Source organism: Columba livia, chromosome 3, assembly GCF_036013475.1.
Source record: "Columba livia isolate bColLiv1 breed racing homer chromosome 3, bColLiv1.pat.W.v2, whole genome shotgun sequence".
NCBI lineage: Eukaryota > Metazoa > Chordata > Aves > Columbiformes > Columbidae > Columba > Columba livia.
In genome coordinates this window covers 106055502-106070437 of record NC_088604.1, presented here as the reverse complement: position 1 = coordinate 106070437, position 14936 = coordinate 106055502, and the positions used below count along the sequence as shown (strand labels likewise).

At 37.0% G+C, this 14936-nt stretch overlaps 1 protein-coding gene across 37 annotated transcripts in view; it reads left to right on the top strand.

The window, feature by feature from the left end:
• Positions 1–14936, top strand: part of NRXN1 (neurexin 1) — a 733302-nt gene that overhangs the window by 701896 nt on the left and 16470 nt on the right. For 25 of the 37 annotated variants that reach the window (XM_065058801.1, XM_065058794.1, XM_065058785.1 and 22 more), the window contains one exon: positions 10677–10764. In XM_065058801.1, the coding sequence (XP_064914873.1) occupies positions 10677–10764 (88 nt within the window). The remainder of the gene's footprint in view (positions 1–10676; positions 10765–14936) is intronic. The other 12 variants (XM_065058802.1, XM_065058799.1, XM_065058800.1 and 9 more) reach the window with 1 other exon arrangement.

The following is a 14936-nucleotide window of genomic DNA, read 5'->3' as shown; positions in this document are numbered from 1 at the left end:
GCAAACCTGTGATTTCTCCTGCCAGTGGCTGGTCCAGCGTTCTTTGTCCTTATCCCAAGCCTTCTCATGCCTGTTGTTCTTTTTAGCTCTCCATGTGCCACTTTGCTGATTTACTCTAATGCTTTGTCCCCCTATCCTCTCTTTCCCTTTGCAATAGTATGTGTTTCCCCCAAAACTTACAGTAAGCTCATTGTTTCATTTCTCTTCACAAATCCTGCAGCAGCTTATCTCAGTTACGTTTCACACCTTTCTGGCCCTTTGTGTCAGTATCCCATGTTGCCATCATTCTGAGGCTGATTTCTCTCTCTCCTTCCTACTCCAGTCTGACCTATTCCTCATCACTGTCCAAATGCCATCAACAGCAGTATGGACAGCACAGCAGAACTCCCAAGTCTCGGTTCCTGTCTATGGTGCTGGAAAACCACTACCCATCCTCTGAAACAAGACCATATATTTAGGTCGCAAACCCAAATAATCTGTGTGAACTGCAGTTTTTCTTAGGCTGACACCCTTGGGTAGATTTTTATACATGGATGAAAAAGGTAGATCCTGATTAACAACATGGTTGTAAACAATGTCTGCATGGATTTTTAGACTGGATATTTGGAAAATTTCTTCACGGAAAGGGTTGTCGGGCATTGAAACAGGCTGCCCAGGGGAGTGGTTTAGTCACCATCCCTGGAGGTGTTTAAAAGATGCATAGGTGAGGTTCTTAGAGACATGGTTTAGAGGTGGACTTGACACTTTGGTTGGTAGGTTAACAATTGGGCTCCATGACCTTAAACGCCTTTTCCAACCAAAATGATTATATGTTTCTATGTAAATTATGCCTCTGTCTGTCTTCATCTTTTTCATTTCTGCTTAACCTGGTCTGAGAAGTTTTGGAGCTGTTCCATTACAAGTGTTTGTGCATGCACGTAGGCTAATAATTTGATATACCCAGGCTTAACAAAGTACCAGTGGTTTGGAATGTATCTTTAAATAGCTAATTTGATAAAACTAGGAGCAATTGCAGACAAAGTCTTCAGAATGGAAAACAGTCCTAAGTGTAGGTATCATACTATTCTATGATGTAAATTGAATAGACAGCACTAAAGTAATGACAGAGATAAAACTTTTCTTATCTGAATAATACAGCTTTAAACTTCCTCTGCCTTTTGTTGAAAGTGATTTCTTAAGAATATTGAAGTCTGGAAACAACTAATGGTATGTAGGTTCTTGAAGGCTGAATGATGCCATCTGAAGCATGTGCCCCTCCCACAGCCATCACCTAGAGCATCTGCCAGGCCTGCAAAGCATTGCTGCTGTCCTGTAACTCATTTTTCACCTCTATTTTGAGTGTCCTTTGTTAGACAGTTATGAAATAACGGCATTATTAATAAACCCAAATACCCCTGTGACAAATCTACACTTTCAGAAATTATCTAATTAACTATATCTCCAAAACAGTGCTTTAGTGAAACTCTTATTTTAATTGAATGGCAGTTAGGCGTTATCTTTTTCCAATGCATATGTAGCTAACTCTTGTTAGTATTGCCAAGTTGCAGTTGCAGAATGGGAGAAGGTTGAGTGCATCTGAAAAACTCGTATGTTATTTCCTTGGTGCTTTCCCTGGTCCTCCCAATGGTGTTTGAGTTTTTAGATTAAAACATTAAGATGAGGAAATGTGGCAAATTTTTAGTAGTGGAACTAACTACTCAATATTAGAAGAGGCCAAATTTCAAAGACAGGTTTGTGGGAAATAATGTCTCAATTTTCCTTGCCCAGCTTTGAGTAAACCTATGTAACCCAGTGATACTAGGGAATAACATGTGACAAAGGAGCTAGTATCTGCGCGGGAGAAATGTGCTCCCTTAACCTCTTAAAAATTTTAAATTATACTCTTTATTAAAAAAGATTTAAAAGATTAAAAAATCAAGAAAGGGGGGTAGGACTTGTGCTCATCTTTCCTTCAGGAGAAGAAAACAAGGGTTGGGAGAGGGATACCAGCAGATTCTTACCTGCTCTGACATTTTTCTTGAGGTGCTCAAATGAACTTGAAGAACTTGACTGTGAGTAGGTCAGTGTTAAGTAGAAGATCCCATGTTTTCACTGTCTCTGTCTCTCACTTGTCTCTCTACGGGGCGAGATGGCTGGTTAACCTAAATGGCTAAAACCCAGACTGATAGTTTATGCAGTTTCTGACATTTCTTCTAAAATTATTATTTTGTGCTCTGTGTCTTGAAAGAAAATAGGAGAATATTTTCCATCCTGAAAATACAGTGAGTGAGGACAGAGAGCACATGTTAGCTGCAGGGACTATTCCTTGCAAAGGGCTTTTCTTGCCTTCCTTTCTTTTGAGACCAGAAATAAAATTTCTGTGGATAACAATGGAACCAAGATATTCTTGTGTGGCACAATTTAAAAGTCAGGGATATTCACAGTGTGTAAAACTGGTGGTACTGTAATGTATAAAAAAGATGGAAGTGTGGTTCAATGTAAGTGCCTTCCCAACTTTGCTGTTTAAGGGGGATTTTCGTCACTAAATGAATCATAGACTCATGGAATACCAGGTTGGAAGTGACCTCAAGGATCATCTGGTTCAATCTTTCTTGGCAAAAGCATGATCCAGACAAGATGGTCCAGTACCCTGTCCAGCCAAATCTTAAAAGTGTCCAAGGAGGTCCAGTCTTTTCTCTAACTTAATAATTAAGTTTTGATAATGGTCTTAAACCATGTGAATAATTTCAAAAAAAATCGTGTATGTTAGCAGCTTGCTGATCAATTACAAGCAACTCCACTTCCCCAACAAAAGCTCAAATATTCATTTTTGAAGTCTTTAATAATGCCGTGCCTGAGTTTTCTGAGGTGAATTCAAATGCAGTAAGTTTCATATTCAAAAAATTCAGCAATCTCTGTCCATGTGATTGGTAATACAGGAATATAAATTAAAAGGTTTGCTATCTCTGCTGCAGTGTTGCAGATTAATAAACACAGTGTCTCTGGGTTAAAAAGAAAAAGAACCTGTAAAAGTCTCCACTGTGTTTTATGAGTTCAGAATTAATAGAGACCAAAATGTTTACCTCAGCAAAAGAGATGACTAAAAATAAAATGGTATCAGAAAATACAAGCATAATGCCCAGAAACATTTCTCTCATACTTAGAGGCAAAATTATCTTCTTGCCTAGGAGAAAATAATAGGATTGCATTTCATCAGTCGCATTGCATTCCATATATTTTAGGCTCAGGGCAAATCTAAAAAAAAAAAAAAAAACAAAACAAAAAGCAAACTGCATTTTTGTTGTTCTTGTCCTGTAATGAAGTATGGTGTTTATGAGAGAAGAGCATGGATATTCTGAAGAGAGTCTTGGAAAGAACGAACAAGTGATTTTTAAAGCATGCACAGATTACCTGCCCCTTGTTTTCAAACTATTTTAGTTACCTGGGCGAAATAAGGATGAAAAAGGTAAGTTGAAGAGAAGCACAACTTCTTCTAATCAGTATGATCTGTGACAGAAGTATTTGTAATTGCAGAATGAAATTAGCCAAAAAAATTATTTTTGAAAACAGAGATGTTATGCCCCTGTGAATCTACAAGTTAGATGAAAGATTTTAAGGTTGTGATGTGGAAAGACAAACTTTCTGTACTTTATGTAGAGAGGTGGAGGCCAGAAATCAAGTTATTCTGCTTTGCTGTGTGGGGCAACTGTGTTCCCATCACTGAGATGTGGGGAGAGAGGCTGGAGGTGGCTCACAGGGCATCCAAAGCATCATCTTGACCATTTTACCAACACCTCGGAGTTTAGTTTCTACAACACTCATTTCACTAACTGGTAGGCCTCAATGTGTTTGGTTGTTATATCCTAGACATGGGGTTTTTTTTTTATGTTGTTTTTCTGTTGTTGTTGGTTGGTTGGTTGTGGGTTTTTTTTCTATGAGAGGAAGTTGTTAATCAAAGCTTTTGCTTTCACCCAGTGTCACTGACCAATTCAAGAAATAACATGTTGGTATTAATTGGATGAGAGCCAGTTTTGAGAAAGTGTTTTGATTTTCAGTTACTGTATATTCACATTACAGGGTAATAATATGTCAGCAGTTAATAAAAGATCTAATAAATATTGTGTATGTGCTTGAAATATTAGCATTTTAATGTTCATGTCCAGAAATAACATTTTTCAGTAACATACTGCTGAGAAAATACATTTTGTATGTGGGCGGATGAGCAGTAATTGATGCACACATACTTGTTTGACCTATAGCAGGTTAAATACAACTTCAGAAGCAGTTGTCCAAATGGCATGTCATCTGAGTTGATATTACTGCCAGATCACAATAGCATCTTCCTCAGCAAACTGTCTTGTGCGATGGGAGGTTATTAACACCCGGGAGAAGCTAGCTGAAGAGTGCAGGTGATTAATGTAACATATTAGAGTTTCTTTCTACAACTATCTCAACAACCAGTCATAGAGATCTGCTTCATACACAGAAAATTAAGTTTAAATTACACAGTCTTGACTAGAAAATTGTGCAGTTAATCTTGTCCCAAAAATGAAATTTGATTTTCTTCACATGAACTCTTTTGTGATTTTTCATGCCCTGTTGGTTTCTGCCGGCATTCCCATTGGCTTAAGTTACTTTACTCCTCCTCCTTTAAAAGAAAAATAGAAGAAAAAATAAATATATTTGAGGGATTGGTTTCTAGGAAAAGTCCCTCACTGCCTCGGAAGTTAATGTACCCAGTGCAAAAGTACCAAATGCCTGCTCTAAGCTTCCTTCTGTAAACAGTTCATGAACCACATTTTTAAAGGAAAGTTTGTGACAGCTAATGCAGAAGATAGTAGTCTCTATTAGTTGGTTTTCCAAAAGCTTTGTTTATACCATGACTCTAGCTACATACCCTTCTGGTAAGCTGAACCAGACCTCCGTAGTTAAATATCAGTTGTAGCTGGAATAAATAGCAAGTATTTGAATAAGCTTTTTTTTTTCCAGAGGAAAAATGAAGAAATGTAAGCAGAGATGATAATCAAGCATTTCAGAAAAGGGGAAATAGAGGTTTCATTTCCTAGTCCTACATCTGAAACTATGTCTTCAGACAATCATTTGTTAACAGCCATTAAATTCTTGCCTGCTAATCTTCAGATAATCAAATCTGTTGATATCAACTCCCTTTATCCTGGCCATCCATCCCCTTTTACCTCCTTGTCACCTTTGGTCCCCTGACCTTACCATTAATTTCTCACTGTCTTTGTTACTTCCCCTCCCAACACAACCTGCTCCATCCTCCTGTGCCTCAACCTGCTCCATCATCCCATGCCTCAACCTGCTCCATCCTCCTGTGCCTCAGCCTGCTCCATCCTCCTGTGCCTCAGCCTGCTCCATCATCCCATGCCTCAGCCTGCTCCATCATCCCATGCCTCAGCCTGCTCCATCCTCCTGTGCCTCAGCCTGCTCCATCCTCCTGTGCCTCAGCCTGCTCCATCCTCCTGTGCCTCAGCCATCGGGCTGTGGGTGCTGCCGGCCCCTTCTTGCGCTGCCCCGGCTGCCATCATCCCCCAGCTTTCCTCACCCCTGCGCTCACCCAGCCGGATCTTAAGCACCAGGTTCCTTGGAAAGCTGGGCTGGCAGCCTTGGCAGCGCTCTGAAGGCACCATCTGTTCCCAGCATCTCCTTGGCCGGTGCTGGGCTCCTCCTTGGCTTTTTGCTGCCTCCTTTCCTCCTGACCCTCCTTCCTGCCATCTCCAAGCATCACTTTGGAAATTTTTCTAGATCAGAGCCTGTATAACTGTGCTTACCAGTAGCACCCTGACCTGGTGCTTCTCATCCTCTGCTCCCCTCTCTCACACTCATTTGTTGCATCTGGTCTGAACGCAAATGTTGAGCTCTTCAGAGCAGAGCCTTTTCTTTCCAGCTGCCTTTAGCACCAAGCACAGTGGTGCCTGGCTGATATCATTAAGTACCAAAGCTGTACAAATAAATAAGAATAGTTTTGATTACACAGTTGAAGTTCTCATCTAAAATAATTTAAACAGTAGTCACAAGTGGTTATGCTGTTTATAATTCATATAACAATTTAGGACTGCTAGTTTTTAACTGTTGTGTAATTTGGATTTACTTGCAGTTCTCGTGGGATAAAGTATATTATCAAACAAGAAAGGAATAAATGGTATTCAGAATAGCTGTAGGGTGCTATGATTTAAAGGAGAGCTGGTGGAATACTACAGGAGAAAATATGTAGTATCCATTGTGCTGTTAATGAATGCACAATTCAGATTGGTGATTTAATTTTTAAATCATATTTCTCTGGTGCCCTCAGGTACTACAGGCTTAATATATAAAAAACTAATAAGATGGTATGTATTTATGCCCAGTCATGCAAAAATGGAATAATTAAAAAATTACTTTCCTCTATTTTTTATTCTTTTGAAATTATTTTTTTTAATGATACAGCATTCAAAGAGCACTATTAAAATGGCACAGCTAAAATTGCTGGTACCAGTTTTGAACCCATGGTAGTAACCTTTGAGGCAGCTTGATATTTATCCATAGCTACAGACTGTCACTGTATTTAAACCCTGACTAGAGCATCATTTTTTGACCTGGCCAGGAGCTTTCTTGAAATAGTCACTGTTTCCTTCCTCAGGCAAGGTGGCAGATTGGTGATATTTTAAACCCTCTCTTGGCTAAGAGACAAATCCTGAAGACCTTATTTTTACAAGCAGACCCTGACTGATGTAAGCAAGACTTGTTCCTGCAGGGGCCATACCCATGAATAATTGTCAAAAACAACATTATGCAGTGACTTCTAGCTTTATCCAATGTGATTTTTTTTGTCCATTTTTTATACTGGCATGTTAATTATAAGCTTTTTCTACCACCTTTTTTTTTTTTCTGAAATGTGAACAGATGTTCAGCTTTTTAAGAAACCACATATTAGAGTGGACTGCATTTTAAGTCATACAACCACATCCACAGAATGAATGCAGCTCTGAAAATGCACAAAGAAGATGCAATCAAAAGAAATTCTGCCTGGCCTTCCAGGTTGTACGTCTGCTATTTTAATATTTTATTGTAATCTCTTACAACTAGCGTATCACTTCTTAAATTAATTTGAACAACTCACACAAGAGACATTCTAATCCATTCATGTATTATGATGATACCAGTTGGATATTATCCTATTAGGTACTCACTGTAAATAAGGGATTTTCCACTGACTTTAAAATCCTTGATTAATGAGAATGCTCAAAGCATTGTCCTGTAAATTAGCCATAGTGCTAGCAAGAATTGCAATTCACTTAGGAGAACTGATTTGGTTTACATCTTCCCAAATCTTCCAAATTAAAAAGCATGAGGAAAAGATAATGTGCAGTAAGTTAAACATATTACACTATCTTGCATTATTTATCCGTACCTTGTGGCTATCTGAGTTCCTTGGGTCTAAATCCTGCTCTCTGTTCAGGTAAATTCCCATCAGTCAGAGCTCTTCTGGAGAAAGAACTCTGATAGCTGGCCCATAGTGTTTCTTTAAGTTATGTTTTCTTTGTATTCTCTAGTGTTTTAGCTAATTCTTAATCCCATTTGAAATTGTGATAATCCATCCAATGGCTTTCATTTATAGGTTGGTCACTGCCATTTCACCTGCCTTTCACAGCTCCTTTGCCTTTTTTTCTGATAAAAATATGTATGAGTAGCAGGAAAGACGTATTTGGGTTTGTGGAACGGGGGGATTTGGGGGAGGCTGTGACACATCTGTTAATTGATGCTTAAACTGGAATTCTTCCTGACATATTTTGCTGAAGAAAACACTTCTCACATCATCTTACCATTTCCCTTCTTATTCTAATGCTGATACTTGATTTATTGCTTGCAACAAAATTAGGTTTATATCTAGTATTGACTTCGAAGCATACATTATTTCCTTTAATACTCTAAGAAGTTAATGAGGTCTTTCTTGACACGCTATATTCACATTTATTTAAGGTACTACTCATTTCTGTGCCCATAATATACATGCAGTTTTATCAGTCAAGAACATTCCTTTGTTCTTGTAGAAATGTGAATATTCTTTCCATAGATTGGAATTAGTGTCACTTTATAAAAAAGACAGTTTTGACACTCACTCTTACAAGTAACTTAGCAAAGTGTTTCTCATACATTAATATACTTTAAGTGCAGGATTTTTGCATAGTTATTTTCTGATAATTTTGAATGCACTGTGAACTGTATAAAAAGTAGAGTTATTTAAAATAAACTCTAACCGTACTATCCTATATCAACTGTAATCAGAGACACTGCAATAATTCTATAAATCTATGTGATCATTTCATCTCAGTTTACTCAAATTACAGGTGACAGTCATGTACCAAAACACCCATAAACAATATTCCAGTTAGACCAGTAGATCTCACAGACCATCGTTTCTTGCTATGACTACTATGCATGCATGTGATCCTCTCTGTTTAGTGGTTTTTGTGTACAGCCCCTCAGTGATCAGTTGGTAATTGTTCAGAATTCTGGCTGCAGGTCATAAAAGTATGGTCTTCTTCAGTGTTATGAGCAGGAGGAAAAAAAGTGACACTGTGGTTTCGCTGACCAAATTGAAACAGTTTAGGAAAGGAATTACACTTTTTTTTTTTTAGAGTACTTATTAGTACTTTTTTATACTTATTAATTGTGGTTTTTACAGTACAGAGTTAACTTTTTGCAGGCTTTATTGGTTAACTGGTTGGCTATTTTTTGCTTTATCCTTTAGGAAAAGCATAGGAGCTTTTCCACAGAGAGACTAAGATAGTGATTTTCAAGCTTAAATGATTGTATTCTCAGGAAAAGAAATGGATATTAGAAATTCAAGAGGATGTTTGCAGGTGGCTTTTGTTGTAAGTTTTTCTACATGGCAGAAAGAATGGACAACTATAATACTTTTTTAACCATTGCAAATTTTCTAGCTAATTATGGCAGCATTACAGATTTGTAGAGTGGTTTCCTCCAGCTATGAATTTACTCAGCTATAAAGAAAGATAATTTTTGATTATGGCATCAAACTGTGACATAACATAGCTGTTGTCTATAGCCTTTTTGATTACCTTCAGTGAGTTACTTCATTATCTTATGCCTCAGTCTCCTGCCTGTAAAATATAGTACTATTATAATAGGCTTTTCTTTGTTATGCCTCACATATTAATGAATGTATTCTTGTATCACTTTCCTACTTCACAGAAGTCCTGAAGGCATATGTTCATTAATATTCTTGAAGCGTGGCAACAAAAAGCCTGTTATTATAATATGCTTTGCTTTAAAACTTCTGTTAGAATAATAATGACAAACAACATTGGTTAGGCTTTGGCCCTGCTGTATAGAAGTAAAATTTTTACTTGTTAAGACTTAAACTAATGAAGGAAAACTTTGATGTATTTTATATCCCTCCTCTGTACTCATGGAGAAAAAAGTATGAAAAATAATGTTTCACATTCACTGAAATGGATTGTATCTCCTCATGGGCATATGTATCATGTAGGAATCCAAGAATGGCTTTTTGTCTGCTGTATCCTTAGCCTCTAGTTTCAATATGATGTAGTCTTTTTTATTCTCTCCATGTATTTCCTTCAGTGAGGTGAACAGAAGCTTGAAATGGACAGTTATGAAATGTCTTGCCCATAGGAAAATCTTCTTCCTAACCTCATTAGTAATTGCTTGAGAAATGACCAGGAGCATGACAGTTTATATTTCCCTGCTATTATTTCCCCTAATAACTGTGGATGTTCTTATTACATTTCTAAATGACTGTTCTCAGAGGTGGCTTGAACAGAAGGTATTTCATTTTATCAGGTTTAGATTGATTGCCTCCGTGTTTCATTGAATATCTCCTTGTTCTTGCACTGTGAGAAGTGGTAGATAGGAATCCCTGGGTTCTTTTCTTTGTAGTGTGCTGTATCATATGTCCCCTGGTTTGTCTCTCTTGTCTTGATTTATTTGATTTCCTTATACAAAGAACTGTCCAAGCTCATTTTGGACAGATGTTCCTAGAACCCCTTGGACCTAAACACAGCACTTGGGCAAGACGTCAAATATTTAAGAAAAGATGTCTTCACTTAAATAAGAAAATAGGATGATACTTTCTAACACTACATATATTTATTATTGGTTTCTTACCTTGACTGTCTTTTCATTAAATAGTTTTCAGCCCAATGAGAGCCATGTTTTCTGCTTTTCCTTTTTTTTTTCCCTTTGGCTCTACATCTAAGAAACCAAGTGCAATTAATGGAGAAAACATTACTGCATTCCTGATAGTTTTAACAGCTGCAGGCAGCTCAATATTTTTACTTTTTTTTTTTTCTTTATGCTCTCAGTGTTTTCGGTAATATCATAGTAGAGATATTGGAAGTAAAGAGGGAAGACCAGCAGCCCCAATATACATATTCTATCCTTTTACTTTCTGTTCTTATTACAACAAAATATTAAAATGTTTAAGTGCCTGCACTGGATATCTAACACAGTTCTTCTAAAAACTGACAAGTGTGAATTGAAAAGCAAAGTCTCATTAATACAGAGTTGGAGAGTGTCACTGTTCCATTACGTATTAAGTCTGGAATGCTCTGGGCCTTGCATAAATCCAAGAAGTAAAATAAAATGCCAGTAGGGATCTTAGAACATGTTCAATCAATTAAATTATATCTGTTTGACTTTTATTTTCTTTGCAGACCACAGATGACATCCTGGTGGCCTCAGCTGAATGTCCTAGCGATGATGAGGACATTGATCCCTGTGAGCCGAGCTCAGGTGGGTTAGGTTAGTCAACTTTTTTACTACTTTCTTTTATTTCATATTTGCATGCTCTGGTCCCCAGAGTCCTGTCTAGCAGGGCAGTTCTTTTTTACATAGCAGGGAGAAATTGGATTGGGGCCTTTCTATACGTGGCAGCATCAGCAGAGAGGGAGAGTTTACTGTATGTTTTTCAAAGAGAACAGGTGGGAGCACATTGACAGTCACGATCTGAACAAGGTTATAGCTTGGCCAAAGACCTGAGGCTGGACAAGGAAGGGCATTTTAGGGCCCCTGCAACTGTGTTGTCATGATGAAGAAGGGACAACTTCATTTAGGAAAAGATGTTGCAGTTGTTTGCACCTTAGGTATTTCCCCCAAACAAGATAAATGTACCATATTTTAAATGTCATATTATGTCAGAAGAGTTCATTTTGAATTTCTGTTTGTAGTGTGAAATACTGTATAGCTATTGAAAACTCAAAGATATAGAATACAACAGTCTCAAATTTCAAACTTTAATGTCTTTTTTTTTCCAAGCCAATACTATTCAGATTGTATATTTCAGTTCTGATTAGAAATAAAAAAAAAAAATGGCATTCTTGTATTTTCCATGAAACAAAAATTTTGTAGTGTTTTAGCTGTGTCTTTCCTACTCCCACTGAATATTGGAGATTTGATACTAATTTTTCTCTGTGACATAATTTCCCACTTCCCTTTATGTTCAATTAAATACTACATACCTTCTCTAAAAATATGAATGTTTGTCACAGATGTGAAAGGAATGCAAAACTTCATAATAGCAATCTGAAGAATTCTGTTACTCTATAACCTTTAAAAAAATCACAGTCCAATGAATTTCTCTTGCCTTCTTTGTTGGCTTGGGTTAGATTTTACCTTTTCTGAGTGAACAGCTTGTGGTTCCATATATATCTCAGTTTTTCTTATTCACTTGAATTCTGTGCTGTTTGGTACCCTGTTTCCCCGAAAATAAGGGTCTTATATTGATTTTTGCTCCAAAATGGATCACGTTTTTTACATGTATAGCTGCCTGGACACTATTTAAATTGACTTTTAAAATGAACTGTAACTAGGGCTTATTTATGGAGTAGGACTTATATTTCAAGCATCCTCAAACATCCTGAAAAATCATGCTAGGTCTTATTTTCAGGGTAGGTCTTATTTTTGGGAAAACAGGGTAGCACACCTGCTGTCAGTTGTTTTGGGTAATTTGATAATCTTCAGTCTTTGCTATAATATTTAATAGTAAAAGAATTAAGATCAGTTTGTTGTGCAGTAATCTATTTAGTGCAAGTAGAAATCAATTAAATTTGAAGCTAGTATATTAATGCAATCACAACTAAGAGCCGTCTTATTACAACACCCAAATCTGGGGCAGGAGATATGTCTACATAGCCTTAAGACAAGTGAAATTTTGCTTAAAATGCAGATACATGGTTCCTTTTTGAAGTCACATAGCCTAATCCCACATGCAAAAATTATTTGTTTAAATTTAAGAAAGGCAGAGACATTTAAGACTTGTCTCAGTGTTTGACAGACCTGCAGGGTGGCTTTACAGCCAAGATGTTTATAGATTTGATGAGAGTATTTCGGGTTTTGTTTTTGTTGTTTTGGGTTTTGTTTCTTTTTGTGGTTTTTTTGCTTTCCAATAAAAGGATTTCAGAATGTTTTTCAAAATGCCATGAGATGGAATGACCATTCTTAAAACAGAACAACAGATAAATGTACCTTACACACTTTTACACCTCTCAGGAAGACGTTTCACTTGCAGAAATCCCAAGCATCATGAGCAAGATATTTAGGAATTGTGATAAGAATTAGTTTTTTGAAAGCTTGAAAATTAATTTCCAGGGTAATTTTTTTCTGCTCTTCTCATATTCAAATTCTTGAGTATAACAAGACCATCTTGTCCGCTGCAAGTCAATACAGTAGTTCCTCATATGGTTCTGAGCTCATCCATGCCAATTGCTTCCTTGCTTTAGTTGACTCAGGCAGTGCTGTTCAACAGGTAAACTGACATTTATCTACTTTAAATGTAAATAATTTAAATTAAAAAAAAAAGTATAAGGCAATTGTTAAACAATACATTAGTTACCTAGCACTAAAAAATATCCCAAGCCCTCTTAGAATGCAGGTGCTGGGTTAGAAATGTAATTGGAGCCACACAGAGTCATTTAGCTGGTGGGTGCAGGAATGGGAGGGGTAAAATGAAGCTTACTGACAGGTTATCATTTCTATCCAAACTATGATCCAGAAGGAGAATATGAATGTTAATCTTCCTGCAAAACCTTACCATTAGCTTTATATCCTGGTGTTTAGCTTTCCTATTTTAGCTTATCGTTTATCACTCAGCTATGCTTCTCATTTTTACTTTTTTGGAGAATGGTTTTACTCTTTCATTTCTTGGATCCCAGCTGCTACTGCTTTAAAAAAAAAAGTATGGATTGTCATAGGAATTATGTTCTCCATAATCCCAATTGTCTGGATCATTTTATCTGTCATTCTTCACATCAAAATGTTGCTTGTCCTCCCACTCTCAAATCTTAAAAGCTATTAATTTGCCTCCCTCTTCATTGGCCTTGTCATTTTCTCATGTTTGAAAAAACATGAACCAAAGGGATTACTGAAGTCATAACTTTTATCACATCTGTTTCTCTGTAAGCTGTTTTAGTCTTACTCAGTCTTCTGAATAAGGCTTCTCCATGAATAGTCCCATAGGTGCTGCTCCATCTCAATAATACTGCAGTCTCCATGTGCATTTGAGCTACTTCTAAAAGTAGGCTGGAATTTAAGGGAGAAAAGCATAATATTGTTGACAGTGACAGATTAATGATATTTTTTTTCTTTTCATTTGGGATAGGTTATGCAAAAGGATATGTCCCTTCATTTAAATTCTTCCTGTGGCTCATTTCAGCTTTTTCCCTGTAACCCTTCTCACAAACCAGAGTTGCTTCTCCGCAGCTGCTTCTGCACAGCCTCACCGATGCCACTGAAGCTTATGTTTCCTAACAGATATGTCTAGGAGGCAGAATACATGATTATTAGGAGCCTTTCACTACTATGCATTCGCTTCAGAGGCCGTAACCTGAGATCCCATTAGATTTCTTCTTTTGCTGCCTGATGGTCAATCAGCAAAGAGATCCACCCTGGCACAAGAGATGATGCTCTCAGAGATTTCAGGCCTAGCAAGAACACACTCAAGGGATGGCCAGAGCCCATTCAGTTTTATTGACAAAGCCATAACTGTACGTTTACATGATGATTGCCCATAATATGCCTATTTTTAGCCAAAGTTCTCAGCTCAGAATGAGAGCCTATTCAACAAACCAGTTTGAGTATGGTAAACCTATGTATCATAGAAAATACTGATTAGCTGGGTTTTACTGATCACTGAGATTTATGCCTAAAATAAAGCTTCTTTTCTAGGATAAATATGTTGTATTTTGTATTGGCTAACAAGTCTCAGTCTGTCACCACCAGCTTCACTTTGTGTGTACCTGTCTTCTAAATAATAAGTGGAAAGATGCAATTTGCAACAAATTTCATATGGACATAAAAACAGACCAGATTAGGAGCTGCTAAGCAGAAATCCCATCAACTTATCTGGAACATAAAGTCACAGAAATTATAATTGCAGATTTCATTGTGGTATACAAACTGCTAAATGTGCCATAATTGGATGAAGTCATAGCAAATTTATTAGCATGCAAAACTTAGTCAACATATTTTGTTTTTGTTATGTTTTGTATAGTAAGGCAACACGTATCGTTTCCTCAGTCTGATCACACTCCCCTCCTACTCTAAATACTAACAACACAAAAAATTATGATGATAGTAATAATAGTAAGAAGAAATTATGTTTCTTCATCTTCATGTCATAGAGGAAATAATAAATCCTTTTCATTTTGTAGACAAGTTATGAAAAATACTAGGTTGAAATTATTAAAGGACCTGGGATGATTTACTGACTTTACATGAAGAGTTATAAAACTGTGGGTGGAGAAATTGCCATTCTGCACATCAGGATGGCTGTTCCAGGCTTTACTGAGCTCTGTACAGAGCTCTGATTTTTGCTGAGTGTCAGTGAGCATTTGTACTACACAGCTTATTTGTTCGATTTACACTGGGCTGGTATTTTATTTGTTAGCTATTATCTAGCCACTTCTGTAACTATTGAA